The 14,706-nt window shown below is 41.8% G+C and overlaps 2 protein-coding genes across 3 annotated transcripts; both read left to right on the top strand.

Moving 5' to 3' along the window:
* On the top strand, positions 1-4,954 carry LOC148320180 (cationic amino acid transporter 2). Its single transcript, XM_088280030.1, has 12 exons — positions 1-135; positions 845-1,218; positions 1,845-2,000; positions 2,078-2,234; positions 2,441-2,574; positions 2,820-3,042; positions 3,307-3,443; positions 3,532-3,634; positions 3,741-3,865; positions 3,984-4,150; positions 4,262-4,370; positions 4,448-4,954. The coding sequence occupies exons 2-12, from the start codon at positions 849-851 to the stop codon at positions 4,585-4,587; spliced, it is 1,821 nt and encodes a 606-aa protein (XP_088136156.1). The 5' UTR covers positions 1-135; positions 845-848; the 3' UTR covers positions 4,588-4,954.
* Positions 4,955-5,238: 284 nt separating this feature from the next.
* kif20a (kinesin family member 20A) lies at positions 5,239-11,779 on the top strand. 2 transcript variants are annotated; one of them, XM_088279644.1, is made up of 19 exons: positions 5,239-5,519; positions 5,998-6,169; positions 6,371-6,496; positions 6,568-6,687; positions 6,853-6,991; positions 7,090-7,265; positions 7,365-7,464; positions 7,583-7,795; positions 7,918-8,029; positions 8,098-8,172; positions 8,301-8,444; positions 8,584-8,752; positions 8,841-8,990; positions 9,522-9,661; positions 9,762-9,864; positions 9,953-10,148; positions 10,281-10,366; positions 10,459-10,596; positions 11,131-11,779. In XM_088279644.1, exons 2-19 carry the CDS (start codon positions 6,002-6,004, stop codon positions 11,500-11,502), a joined length of 2,727 nt encoding a protein of 908 aa, XP_088135770.1. In that variant the 5' UTR covers positions 5,239-5,519; positions 5,998-6,001; the 3' UTR covers positions 11,503-11,779. The 2 variants fall into 2 exon arrangements, with proteins under 2 accessions (XP_088135770.1, XP_088135771.1); XM_088279645.1 differs by lacking the exon at positions 11,131-11,779 and adding an exon at positions 10,987-11,116 and having other exon boundaries at positions 5,240-5,519.
* Positions 11,780-14,706: the final 2,927 nt, after the last annotated feature.

Here is a 14,706-nt window from a genome sequence, read left to right as displayed (position 1 = left end):
GGCACATCCATCTGAAATGTAACATAATGCATCAAAAAATGCTGCGCTATGAAGACTTCACAGTGTGGGGATTGACATATCGGCACAAGTGGTGTGGTCCGAAACGTGTGGAAAGTCACTCTCATCCTGCAAAAGGTAAGGGAATATTTTTTGTCATTATGACTAATAATAACTAAAGGGACCAATATAAAGAGTTCAACTTACTGTAAATCTCCCAACATGAATTCTGGATAGTAGCGTTATGTGTCAGATTTTTGTTGTTAGGCAAAACAATTTTCTGCAGGGATTTTTTTTTTTCTCTTTTTATTCTTAATTAAATTTTTCTGGCAGTTCAGACTGAGAGCTTTGTGGGTTTACCTAACTGTGGCTCAGTGTCAACTGAATATTTTTTTTTTTTTTGTCAGTGTTTGAACATGACAAACGCGACTGTCATTTTCAAAATTTCGGACCGTTCTTTTGCTTTGCAAGTCAGCGCAGTGCCTCAAGAGCTTCACGACCGGAACACGGACATCAAATGACATGAATGAATGCAAACTTTTCAAGGGTGTGTAAACATTGGATCACAGCCATTTGGTTGATTGCAGTCCATTTTATGATTTCAAAAGGTCACGTCCAAATTATTGTTGTCATCTGTAAAGAAAAGGAATGTATTTATTTTTTTTACATTATTTTACGTCATATTTTCCAATACGTCGCCGGCATTTCGACAATATTTCAATCATGCTCACGATGACCCTTTGACCCTTCGTCTAACCCCGTGATGATCATTTCTCAAGTGCACGTGTAACTTTTGTCTTTTGTCTTTTAAATGTTTGCCTCCTTGTTTCTCATGACCTTTATTTAGCGAGATGTCTGGCGCAAAGATCCTGCTGTTCCTTCAGAGCTTATCACGCAGGAAACCTCTGGAGCCCGAAGGAGAGGTGTCCAACTTCCGCCGCTGCCTGACGACCCTTGACCTTGTGGCGTTGGGAGTGGGCAGCACATTAGGGGCTGGCGTGTATGTGCTGTCCGGAGAGGTGGCCAGAACCGTGGCCGGGCCCAGTATCATCATCTCCTTCTTGATTGCAGCCATAGCTTCGGTCTTTGCGGGATTGTGCTATGCTGAATTTGGAGCGCGGGTTCCCAAGACAGGTTCTGCCTATCTCTACAGCTATGTGACCGTGGGCGAGATTTGGGCTTTTATCACGGGGTGGAACCTTCTCCTGTCTTATGTTATAGGTAAATACAGTTTAAGTCCTCTAGCTAGCTTAAGGGGGGCGAATTTGACCCGAGATGACTTCACAAGTCAATCTTATCTTCCGGCGTTAGCGACGGAATTTGGGTTAACTATGGTAGGTTATTCTCAGGACTCTTGTTGTGATCACATGACCGTGCATTTTAAAGTGCACTTAACATTTAAATGTTCTGCGCTGCCATTGTTAATAGTGAGCGATTGTTTTTTCCGCTTTTTTTTAAAAAAATATTTTGAAATATTTTTTGGGGGGGCGGATTTGCATTTTTCATGCATTTCAATTCTATTCAAATTTTGGCTCTTCGTGGGCCGGGCTGGTTCCAAATCCCTCGTTGTTGAAATAGATCGGATAGATTGGCCCATCTTCTAATCAAATAAGTGATCGGCTATCCTTTTTTTTTTTGTTTGTTTTTTTTTTTTTTTTTTTTAATTCGCTGATGAATGATTGGCTCCAAAATCCCGATTGTGTAAATATAAACATTATAAAACATGTCAATACTTGTCTATGTCTTTATTTTAACTTTCCTTCCATTTGCTCTCTAAGTGTTAAGAGATTATATTTAAAAAATATTTTTAAAAAAAGAAAGATGATTGGTTCCCGTTTGTTATTAAGGCACATCCAGTGTGGCCCGAGCATGGAGTGGAACCTTTGATGACCTCATTGGAAATGTCATCGCTAATTCACTGGGTCAACAAGCTGCCATGGACCTGCCGGGCTTAGCTCCCTACCCGGACTTCTTTGCAGCTGGCCTGATTATGCTCCTGGCAGGCACGTTTTAACCGTCCACCGCACTTCATGGATCAGATCACAACGTCTTTAAATGTCGCGTTTGGCTTTTCGTCCAGGTATTCTTGCATTCGGCGTGAAAGAGTCTGCTATTGTGAACAAAGTCTTTACGGCAGTCAACATCATCGTGTTGCTTTTTGTTATTCTCACTGGCTTCATAAAGGGAGATCTCAACAACTGGTACATTGATGAAGATTATCTAACAAATTCACATGAGTATGCATCTTTTTTTTTTCTATCACTCTCATACGCTACTTGAACAAAAAAGCTGAATTTTGCTTGCCTCTCTCATTTCCATCTTGATAAATAGACAAAAAAAATATACCAAAATTTTGTGTCAGAATACTTTTGTCAGATTTTTTTTTGTTTTCCCGTGTTTGATAATATGACATTCTTGTTTTTTTTTTGTTTGTTTGTTATAGAAATACATCATCACTGAATGAAACCATGACTTTTGGATCCGGCGGATTTTTTCCTTTTGGCTTTGATGGCACATTAGCAGGAGCGGCGACTTGCTTTTACGCATTTGTCGGCTTTGACTGCATTGCCACCACAGGTAAACTTTTGTCGAATACTGCAAGACAGAGAGGGGAAAAAAATGATTAGATTGAATTAGAATGGAAATTCTACCTCTAGAAAATATTTGTAATATATTATTAAAAATAAAATGAACAATATTATTTCTGTGACTGTACTTTGCAGTGTATTACATCTTACTGGGAGCTGTTTAATATTTTGGCTCTTATCTTGCCCACTTGTGCTGTAGCTCTTGAGGGTTTACGAGTTTTCATTTTTCCTTAGGAGAGGAGGTTCAGAATCCCCAGAAATCAATCCCACTCGGAATTGTGGCATCCCTCCTCATTTGCTTCCTGGCATATTTCGGCGTGTCCGCTGCGCTTACTCTAATGATGCCGTACTATTTGCTGAGTGCTCACAGCCCACTGCCTGTGGCTTTTACGTTTGTGGGTTGGGGTCCTGCAAAGTACGCCGTGGCGGTGGGATCACTCTGTGCACTGTCTACAAGGTATGAACACGACGGCCCCCCCCTCGCGTTTTTTTTTTTTTTAACTTCGCTTGGTTGGTTGTTCATCTAAAGGTAAATATCCGTATTTATCCGGGTCTTTTCATTGAATCGATTGCAAGTTGTGGTTTGGCATAATTGGCATAATGACGCCTGCTCGTCCTATAAGACAAGCGGAACATTGCGATCAATTCAGTGCTCGAATTATGAGAAGATAGTTTCGCTGTCTTTATGATTTCATCAGACCAGTTTGAATTTGCACCCCAGCCTCTTGGGATCCATGTTCCCTATGCCCCGAGTGCTCTTTGCAATGGCGAGGGACGGCCTTCTCTTCAGCCCTCTCAGCAAAATGAGCGAGAGACAAAGTCCGGTCATTGCTACTCTGGCATCAGGTGTTGTCGCGGGTAATAAAAACAATGACAATAAGAACGAATGAAAAAAAAAAAGGGCAAATGTGAGACGAAATATTGTAACATGTTTGTGATTTTGCAGCCATCATGGCGTTATTGTTTGACCTGAAGGCGCTGGTTGACATGATGTCCATCGGAACGCTGTTTGCCTACACGCTTGTTGCCATATGTATACTCATATTAAGGTAATTTGAGTGTTTGCAGATTTTCTTTTACTTTGTGTCCTGTGTGATTTTTATGCTGCAAAGTATAGTTGATATTTGTACATAAAGTATGTCCTCACTTGTCCAGATACCAAGCGGACATCAACGCTGGCAACAAAGAAGAGCCTTTCACAGTCCGTGGACTCGTTTTTCCTCCTTCACAATGCTCAGAACGGACATCCAAAAATGTGTCTGTTCTGACCGTTTGGATCAGTAAGTCCGACTTTTATTTCTGGTTCTATTCTATTTGCTTCCGATGTTGGTACAACCTGTATGAATACATTCCGTTACTTGTCATGATTTAAGTTGATTTTTTTTTTTTCCATCTCAGTAATTTTAGCAACCATCCTCAGTGTGTTCATATCCCAAGCTGTGACCTCGCTGCAGTCTTCCGAGTGGTGGAGCGTGCTGTGCATTGTTGTAGTGACAGCGATTTTGAGCCTCACTGTCGTCTCCATCTGGAGACAACCGCAGAGCACAACGAGAGCTGCTTTCATGGCACGTTATCGTCGTTAAATCCAATACTTACACTTTATGGAGAGTCGTTGTTACTGTGCTTTACTTGTTCTCTTACTTTTTCATCGTATTTCTGTTCTTTTACATAAACAGGTTCCTTTTGTGCCAGTGCTTCCTGTCTTGAGCACCTTAATCAATATTTACTTAATGGTTCAACTGGGATCGGACACATGGATACGCTATGTCGTGTGGATGGCTATAGGTATGCGAAGAATATAGACTTAAGTTTTCATCAAAATGGATTAACAGAACTCAAAAAATATATTTTCTCTCAAACAGGTTTAATCATCTACTTTGCTTACGGGGTTCAGCACAGTGTACAGAAGCAAAGGCTCCAAAAGTCGCACAACCAAGTCAGCATTAACAGAATCTCCTCCAATGAGAATTATAATTCAGGTGCCACGCAAGATTTGAGTTAGATTTTGTTGGATTGTTGATACAAACAACAGATGATCAACAGACCAAGGACAGTATTACAGTGAAGAAGTGTTAGTGAAACTGACAAACTGTTGTTTGTTGTTGTTGTTTTTAAACCTGTAACGGCATTTGTATTGTTGAATGTTTTGCTATAATGCAACTTATCTACTGTATTGTAAAAATTAAGAAATTTGACTTGATATGAGTGTGCTTCCATGTGCGCGTGAAACAAAACTTTGAACGAGGTTGTGAGATTTTTCCAACCAACAAATCATTAGAATTATTGTTGGAATTAAGCAGTTGTAATTTAATGAACGCTCCATCAATGATTAAGGTTCTGTCATCTCAAATAAAATACAGTATAGTGCAGTATGGTTATGTTAATCATCTCTAGGTGCATTCATTTGTCATATAATTATAATTTGTAAATATGTTTATAACCTATAATTTGTCTCAATTCTTAACTGCACTTGTCGTCTACTTGTAAGCATGCATGATAAACTAAAATGCCATTCAAGCGCATTGCATGCAATTTGGAGATGAACGTTATGAACACGTGACCGGACCTTTCGTAAAGCCGGACTTGTTTTAGTAGGAATGTTTCACACGGCGCACCTCCAGTATTCGTAAGAGCCAATCGGAGCAGACGAAAAGGACAAGCAGCCAATCAGCTAGTGGCCACGCAGTGAGGGGGGCTAATTCAAACTGCTCGATAGTTTCTTCCATCCCTGGCGCATTGTTTGAAGGTAGAACGACGATGCTGTGCTAAGAGTGTTTACACAGCCCCCCCTCAAAAAAAATCTGCCGTTAGTGTTACCTTTGATGGGATCTCATATTCTTGAAGATCATTTCCTTGGGATTTAACGATTTTAGAGCTGCCAGTGTTTTTACAGTATTTGGAGAACAAGCGTCATTTGAACCTTATACAAACACGGTAAGTTCAAAACAACCGAAACTTCAACGTGTCCAAGTATGCTAATTAAATCTTACTTAATTGTGACATTTAATCAAATAAGTGGTTTGGCATTTATTTTATAAACTGGTGGTCTATTGTCATTTGTACAAGAAGAAAATCGGCATTAACGTAATAATTAATTTCCTACGAAGGCAACTAACACAAATTGCCATTTCAGTTATTACTCGTAATTTGGTAAAGTTGTGGTTCGTTGTTAGTTTTTTTTTTCCCACGTCATGTGGAACAGGGTGGAGAAATCCTTCCTGTTTTTCAACTCACGAAACTGTGAAGGAGTTGTCTTCGGACACACCCTCATGTCCACTATAAACAATTGCAATGTATATACTTTAGTTGAGACATGTGTGTGTCATCAGCTAAGACAGACCCTCTATTGTACAGACACTATTTTGCATCCATATAACTTGACATACTTTGCACATTGTTGTCTTTGCAACAGGTCAATGGCGTTTTCTTTGTCCTCAACTTGTGCGTCCCCCTTTGACGAAGGGGAAGATTTAGCTGTGTTTGAGTCCACAGCAGCAGACTATGGAGGATCGGGCATGCCGCGTCTTCCTGAGCTCTCTGTCATATCACCGGGCTTGGACACACGGCCTTCCACTATGGGGCTGGTGAGTATGATTTTGTTTTTAAGTCTTTTACAATTTGTGTTTTTAGTATTTTCATTGTTTGGTTTTATTTAAAACTAAATTGGTAAATGCAAACTTTCCCACTCTGCATTTTAATGACTTGCGCCGTAGGTCATTTATCTAACTATTTTTGCTGTCATAAATTCACAAATCGATTAAAATCCAGTTTTTTTCTTATTTCAGGAATTTGTTTCGAAACCTGTAGTGATGAAACAAGGCAGTTGCGACAAGGGCAACACAGAGAGGGTAAAAGTTTTCCTGCGCATTCGACCACTCACAGGGGAGGAGAGAGAGAGGCGCGAAGACCAGGTCCAATTTTTGATCTATCCCATTCCTCCTTTATGCTTTGCGGAGCCTCTCTAAATGCGCCCATCTTCCAGGAATGTGTGGAAGTACAAGATGAAGAGACTCTGCTGCTCAAAGCTCCCAAGTGCTCACAAAACATGAAGATGGCAGAGAGGGGCATCTCGCAGAGCATTCACAAGTTCACTTTCTCCAAGGTGGGTTACTCTTCTAAACACATTAGGTGTAATAAGCATGTCGTGATATGGCCTTAAAATATGTATTCATTATTTCACAAAATCCAATCTCTGTTCAGCTCAACTAACTCCATTCCAATACAAGAACTTTAACAACTTTCTCTGTCTCGTTGATCTCCGTTTCAGATTTGTGGACCAGACACAACCCAGCAAGAATTTTATGAGTGCACTATGAAGGAGATGGTCAAAAATGTTCTTCAGGGAGAGAATAGACTCCTATACACTTACGGCGTCACCAATTCTGGAAAGACATACACAATTCAAGGTAAGATGCTGTGCCACTGCTCCTCATTGATTTGACGAGACATTGTTATAAGTCTTAAACAGTTTCTGAATATCCAGTGATGTTCTTTGTTTGTGCAGGCATTGGACGGGATGCCGGCCTCCTACCCAGGGCTTTAGTGTCACTGTTCCGAAAACTGCAGGGTCGTCTATATGGCGCCATGGACCTGAAGCCTGTCTTATACCAGGACGTGAGACATTTAGAGCCTTCTGAAGTCAGGGTGGAGGAAATGCGCCGAAACTCTCTCCTCAAAGAGGTAAAAAAAACAAAAGAAAAACAACAGAGGGCAGCAAGTACAGCGTGTCACTGATGAGTTGCACATTTCACGTAAAATTCAAAATTTGATGCGTTACAGGATGAGAACCAGAGTTCGTGGCGAGGTGGCAACACGACAACATGGGACAGTGGCATTGGGGGACTTTCTGTCACCAGCCACATTGCTACCCAACTGGAAGGTAAGAAAACCTTTTCAAAGAAACATTTTATTTCTGACTTCCTTACCCAAACCTCGCCTTGTGGAGTTCCGTCGAAAAGCTCCAGTCGTGCTCACTTGCACACGTTCTTATTGTGCAGACGATGACGTTGTGTGTCTGGAGCCCGACAGCCTCTCCCACAGCGGCGGAGACGACCTTGAAAAAGGGCTGCAGTTCTCCATCTGGGTGTCATTTTACGAGATCTACAATGAGTTCCTGTACGACTTATTGGACGCTGCGCCCTCTCTGCAGCCGAGAAAGAGGGTCACGCTGCGACTTAGCGACGACAAGCACGGCAATCCCTACGTGAAGGGTAAATCATTAACAGCTATGCAAATATGTTGAAATTCTAAAATGACAATAGAAAAAGTTGAACGTTTCAGGTCTGCTGATGTTGTAAATATGTAAACTTTTGCTGCGTCCGCTGGTTGCCAGATCTCACATGGGTTCAGGTCCGCAGTGCTGAGGAAGCTTGGAAGATTCTGAGAACCGGACATCGTAACCAAAGTTTTGCCAGCACACATCTCAATCAAAACTCGAGTCGTAGGTAAGAGGCTTTTGACTTATTTTTGTTTTTGTTTTATTAATGTTCCCGACCTCTTTTTGTCTTTCCAGCCATAGCATTTTCTCCATCCGTGTCTTGCACATCCGCCCAAATGCAGATTCTGGTCAGAACATGCACATCAGCGAGTAAGTGGACCACGTGAGACTATATTTGGGTGTCGTCAAATGTCACTTTTTTCAAATGTTTTTATTTATTCTAATGTCCCTTTTTATGTAGTTTCTTGATCATGTGGTTTCATGTTGACTCCTTAAAGACTGACTGTGTGTGATCTGGCTGGGTCGGAACGCTGCAAAGAGCAGCGCAACGGTGAGCGGATGAAAGAGGCAAACAACATAAACACCTCCCTCCTCACCCTGGGCCGCTGTATTGCTGCTTTGAGACACAACCAGACCAACAAGTATGCAATTCACTTGTATTGATCGGTTTGCGAAATGTACTTTATAATTGTCGAAAATAATTTTTTATGAAAATGGAATCACTGTCACTTCATTTTGTGGGGCCGAGAAAAGGCTGAAACATTTGAACGACGTTCACAGGTCACGGCCACCTCAAGTGGTGCCCTTCAGGGACAGCAAGCTGACGCGCGTGCTTCAGGGTTTCTTCTGTGGCCAAGGAACATCCAGCATGGTGGTCAACATCAACACGTGTGCCTCCATCTATGATGAGACTCTCCAAGCTCTCAAGTTCTCGGCTATTGCTTCACAAGTTAGCATCTACATTTAGACTGACTTAAGGTTTTGCTTATTACACACTTATTACACTTTTTTTTTTTTTTTTTTAACCCCCCTTGTAGCTGGTCCATGCACCCTCCACAAAAAACAGAGTGGCATGTATCCTGTCTCTGTTGCGTGGGCCAGCCAATGCGAATGACAGCACGGTGTTGGAAGAGGATGCGGATGAGAGCGATATGGAAGAAGGGGACATCACCATGTTGAATACAGAGGTGAGCATTGCGTGAGGTAAAGGGACATTATCACGCAACACCGTTTCATGTTTACAGTTATGTCATTCCATTATAAATTTTATTCCATATTACCTGCGGTTGTCTAACAACAGGAAAAAAAAAATAGAGAATCATAGCCAAATGGTAACTCACGATTCAGGTGTAATCTGTGTATGGGCTCGGTTAGCTATTTACTTTTATCTGACATGGTCTGTCATGCACATTAGTGGTTTCAAATCATCAAATGTGCCAAGCGAAATTAATTAATGAATAAATTAATTAAAAATGAAGTAATATTTCCCATTAAATGGTTTAGTTATTGTAGCAGTATTTTGAGCACAATTGCAAAGACCAAATTATACTTGTCTTTCACAAAAATCATACTGCATGCTGTTGACGTAAAAGTCGAAATATTGAAATCACATTTCATATTTTGGTGCGTATGAGATTGTGGTGGTTGTCCTATAGGTGAGAATTCGAGAAACTTCAACTGCCACTGACACCAATTGTGTTGATGTATTTATTTAAAAGTCTTTGCTGCACGCCATTGATGTCCTGAAGCGAGAGGTACATCGCCAGCGGGAAGAAAAAGAACTTCTAGAGGCTAACGTGAGGGAGCAGGTTGTCTCTGAGATGATGGAAGTCATTTCCAAAATGCAAGACGATTTCAGGTGTGCAAAGAAAATAACAGCCAACATATTTTTTTTTTTTGTGTGTGTTTGCTCGTTTTTGAGCAACAACAAAAACAACTGTTGTGTTCCTGTCCCGTAGTGAAACCTTGGAAGCGGAGAGGGCTCTGATTGAGGAGCGCTGCGAGGACAAAATAACAAACCTTCAGAAACATTTAAAGACATTCTACAGCCAAGAGTTAAAGGTACCCGATGCAAACCTGCGCTGCGAGGATCTCTAACATAAAGGTTGTGTGACGTGGAAATTGATGTCAACATATTCCTCTGACGAAGGAGCGTGATCAGGAGATTGAAGAACTGGCTGTCGCCCTGGAGAAAAAGACGACAAGTGAGACGGGCCCCAGCTCTGCGCCCCAGCAAGAATCTGACGGGCTCCGGCGGTCTCAGCGTATCAGCACCCAGAGAGAAGACGTGCGATTGCGTGAAGAGCTTGAACTGTGTCGTGCCGAGCTGCTTAGCAAGACACGGGGTACGTTTATTGTACGATTTCATTTATTTATTTATTTATCTTTGCATTCATGACAGTGGTGGGCCCACCCTGTATTCCTTTTCACTGAAGCCATAACTTATTTCCAGACCCTTGTTATGCTTGCTATTACAGAGGTCTCGCAGCTGAAGATCCAACTGGAGGCACCAGGCTCAGTGGGCACCAACGCCGCCGCCCGCAAGCTGGAAGAGGGACAAAGGGTTAGTTAGCACTTGGAGCCCCCGCCTCGGCTAAATCCGCCGCCGCATTTTGCACTGCCACTACTATTTTTTTTTGCGTGACCTTCCTACAGAACTTGCGTCAGCTGCGCTCGGATTTACAGAAGCTCGGCTCAGACCTGCAGTCTGGCGAACGGGCCTGCTGCCGCAACACGAGCGGTGAAAGGCTGCGGCAGGCTTTGGCTGCAGCGGATGAAACGCTAATCAAACAGGTATGTTTTTATGTCATCAATATGTTAAGACTGTATGCCATCGTTTTTTTTTTTATTTTTAATCGCAGCCCGGATTTTTTAAGATTTTTTTTTGTGTTGAAATACTGGGAAAAATGTCTGAACACACTTCAGTGAGATCGCACGTGGAAGGAAAATCATTTTTATTATTGTTATTATAAGCTTTTAAGCAATGGAATGGAAAATAAACAGTCACAACAGTCTTATTCCTTTGTCATGTTAGTGCTGTACTGATTAGCTGAGAGGAGTTGTCAATAGTTTTTGTGAGGAAAAATATTTGGATGTTATTTATTTCAGCAATTCTCCAATTAATTTTTTTCTTTTTTTTCATCTCCCTTTCATTTTCACTAACATCTTCCTCTGCACAACCAGCTTGACGACTAATTGATTTAACACAATGCCTACATGGGGTGAATTTTGTGTGCTCGAGCATGTGGAGGGTTTGCTGTCCTAACTCCTTTGGGTGATCACGGCCTTCACTGCACTGTTTAACCCTGTTGACCCACTTCCTCTTAGGACCAGATCCTAGTGGAACTTCAGAACGGCCTGACGCTCGTCAAGGCCGACTTGAGGCGCAAGGCCGATCTGCCGGTTCAGGCGCAGGCCACCCTGCCTCCCCCGCTACCCCGCCTGGGCTTTGCCACACCGACTTCTTGCAAGAAGCGGGGATGTGGCGCCGTGGCGACCAGTAACTCTGAGAACAAGCCTCCGCAGAAGAGGCCCTTTTACCATTCTTTGTTCCCCACTTGCACGCCGACGCGCAAATACAACACGCGCAATGCAGAGGACTCTAACCAAACTCCTTCCTCTCGGATCCTGAGGTCGCGCCAGCGATCTCCGTCTCCGAGCCCCGTCCCGACCCCTCGCAGCCTGCGCGGCAAGTATTGAGCTTGTTCACGCCTCATCGGGAGTAGATCTTGTATGTATATTGACCCTTTTTGTTTGTTTTTATTGGTTTCATGCCAAATACAGTTTTGATGTTCAACAAAGGAGAACATTTTGAAAGAGGTTGTGTTTTTCCAGGGATGCGGTGCTTACAATTCTTGGGCTTTAAGTTTGACCGTGTTCTTCATATGTTATAGAACAGCAAGAAAAATTTTGTAACAAGGTTGAGTGTGCACGCGTGCGTGTGTACACACACACACAATAAATAAAAGGAAGACGAGAGTTTCTTTCTGTCGCGAGGTGAACGAATGGAGGTGTGCTCAGTTACAGCTCCAAACTCGCTTTGTGGCACACTTCCCTTAGCCCTCTTATTATTTACAATGTTCTCTGCGCTTAGGAATTAAGAGGGCACGAGTACGATAATTCTATGCAATTATATTGTTCACGACCATTTTCATTTGGAAACACTTCTGACCCTATATTCAAAATCTAAATGCATATATATATATATATTTTTATTTTTTTTTACGCATGATTTTTACGCATCGATTGTCATTTGTAGACATGCAACAAAGTCAGTGCCACCTACTTTGCTAATTTGTGTACCTATGGATCTATGGGAGCACACACACACATGTTCAACTTTTTAAAATATATTAAATAAAAACTAAGAAATGCTTGCCTTTCTTCCACTTGAATGCTCACTTTGGCAAAGAGCAGGTTGGAGAACGTGTTGTCGATGCGATCGGGATCAAGCTCTCTTAGCTTGTTGAATAGAACCACCGCCAGGTCAATATCTGCAATAATGGCGAAATTACAGCAAAGCAGGCCCGACTGACTTCCGTTTGCGCCACACTTGTGACCTAAAAACAGGTATGTTGGTTTTTCTCGTTCAAAAACCCATTTCACATTCCCATTCTCTCTTATTTTCTCTTTACCCGTCACATCATCCTTCATTTTCTCACCAGACTGCTAACAATAAAGGATTGTTATCAGTTTATTAGTGTGGAAATGTCATCCAAGTGCGTTTTGAGTCGTGGTAATGCGTTCTTGGGAAGATGCCTGAATTCCCATCAAATGGCCCGGTAATGCTTGCGCTGCATTTCAACTAATTACTATTATAATCTACAACTAGGAATACTGTCACCATGATCATAATTCTTGTTCATCTCTAATACGTTTTGAGAGCGGAACTTTTACGAGACTTCCTCATTTGCATGGATGGATTTCAACAGTTGTTCATAATCGGCGGGATGACAATTATGTTTACAGCCAAGAATGTGTGCAAGACAAACAAATGTGTGATATCCGGTTACAAAAAAAAAGAGGCAATGCTTTGTTTATATGCTGGTGAAACACCAGCAGGGCTTTAGCTTTCAATTTAAGGAATGAAGTGCAAAAACAACTTCAAAGTATGTCCAACCCCCCATTTGCCCGATTATGTAGATCCCCTTGCAGTGACTCCAGCTCAATAAGTCGTGGCTAAGTTTTGAAGGAACAAGCACAATGTGACTCTTGCTTGTACCAAAAATGTGTATCTTTTTTAATGACCTGTCCAGTTGCTGTCATTGGCCTCCTCGCAGCCTTGCATCTCGGGAGCACAGCTCATCATGTTCCTGTCTGTCAACATCAGGAGCATCACGGCTTTTGTCTGGCATTTCAATCTTTGTGTCGAGGTAAGGGAACGGATTCTTTTGCACTATGCACCGTACAAAAAGGAATAATTGAAAAAAAAAAGCTTTTAAATCACGCAAGGTGCACATCGTGAGCAAATCCACCTTGTGACAGCTGTGCAATGCGCTTTTGTGGGAGTCAAAGGCCACTCCTGAAATAGTCGACTTTTGCGGTCAAGACGTTTATGTTGAAAGTGACAGAGTAGGAATTATACACGGCATGTAGGATTGGGGAACATCTTTTTGTAGTGCTGGCCTGCATTATAACGATTAAAAAAAACAAACAAACAAACGATGTAATCAGGTCCAATCCATTTTCTGTATCATTAACCTCACTAGTGGGGGGTGAGCTGATTTTGGGTGTGAGGCCTTGTACTTTTTGCCAGTTAATTGCAGGACACATATAGGCAATTCACGCTTATGTACAAATTTGAGTCTTCAATTAACCTAAGAAAGGCACGGGAGATGCATATGCAATCTCCATAAATGACTGCAGTCCAGATTCGAACCCCTTACCTCCAAATCTGAGGCAGATTTGTGAAACAGTCTCCATACATTACAACTGCCAATGGATCACTATCTCTGTGGATTTATTAAATGTGAACTACACATTTGCAAAATAAAAGAAGCAGCCACAGAGCTGCTAATATAGCATAATTAAGATGACTCAAAGTTTATGTTTTGTAAAGAAAATGACTTGACGCGCAGAAGTAAATATATTATGTCATACCTAAATTGGCCTTGAGGTGGCAGTGTCGAGCTACATTCCCCTTCAGTGCAACAGAATTGAACCCCAGCTCGGAGCAGATTGCTTCCCAGTTTCTGCGTGTTGATTTCGTTTTGTGATTTGCTTGAAAAGTGAGGAGCTACGTGTGCTTTCACGTGACCAATCACATCCTTATCTTTTGCCATTTTCACATTTGCTTATGGCTCTAGTAATATGGAACTTGAATTGTATTGTGCATGTGTGTGTCAATTAAAGAGCTATTTATAACATTTTATATTATTTAGGAATATTTAATTTCCAAATAGTAATATTAAAACCCTCCCGGTTATTTCCTTCATTGTGTTGTGCTGCATGCAAATATGCTGAAGTCGGCATTCCACCCATGCTTGCCATGTCTGTTGATACTTTTGTACCTCGGGGAGAAAGTGAGTCACAGTCGCTCCTTTTGGATGTGGGTGGAATTTACAACAAGATTATAAATACAAAAATGCCAGTGGTGGGCATTGCATTTGGTACCCGGGATTTCAGCGGGGACTTACCTGTCTATCCACCTCTTAACATCAACAATCAGAAGCTGAAATGAGTGTTCCACATGCATCATCCACACCAGTTCAGAATCAATATCTAATTGATAACATGACAAATTCACATCTCATACTTATTCATGTGTGCGGATGTGTTTTGCTAGCTGAAATTTGGCTGCGACGAGTTTTGCTCGGACCAACCAATCCGGCGAAGGTAAAATGCTGACATCATTGAGGGCCAGCACTCTGACCCTGTGAGGATGAATTTCAAATCCGATTGGTT

The sequence above is a fragment of the Idiotropiscis lumnitzeri genome, chromosome 17 (assembly GCF_059441095.1).
Source record: "Idiotropiscis lumnitzeri isolate Australia: NSW breed Sydney's pygmy pipehorse chromosome 17, RoL_Ilum_1.0, whole genome shotgun sequence".
NCBI lineage: Eukaryota > Metazoa > Chordata > Actinopteri > Syngnathiformes > Syngnathidae > Idiotropiscis > Idiotropiscis lumnitzeri.
Note: the sequence above shows the minus strand (reverse complement) of the source record. Positions and strands in the feature narration are given on the sequence as shown.

Bases quoted from the DNA above. Each gene is read 5' to 3' on its own strand.
- LOC148320180 (XM_088280030.1), top strand. From the start codon at position 849: ATGTCTGGCGCAAAGATCCTGCTGTTCCTTCAGAGCTTATCACGCAGG. The intron at 3,043-3,306 runs GTATGAACACGA...TTTGCACCCCAG, and splicing joins CTCTGTGCACTGTCTACAAG to CCTCTTGGGATCCATGTTCC. The intron at 4,151-4,261 runs GCACGTTATCGT...TTACATAAACAG, and splicing joins CAACGAGAGCTGCTTTCATG to GTTCCTTTTGTGCCAGTGCT.
- kif20a (XM_088279644.1), top strand. From the start codon at position 6,002: ATGGCGTTTTCTTTGTCCTCAACTTGTGCGTCCCCCTTTGACGAAGGG. The intron at 6,170-6,370 runs GTGAGTATGATT...TTCTTATTTCAG, and splicing joins GGCCTTCCACTATGGGGCTG to GAATTTGTTTCGAAACCTGT. The intron at 10,367-10,458 runs GTTAGTTAGCAC...ACCTTCCTACAG, and splicing joins AGCTGGAAGAGGGACAAAGG to AACTTGCGTCAGCTGCGCTC.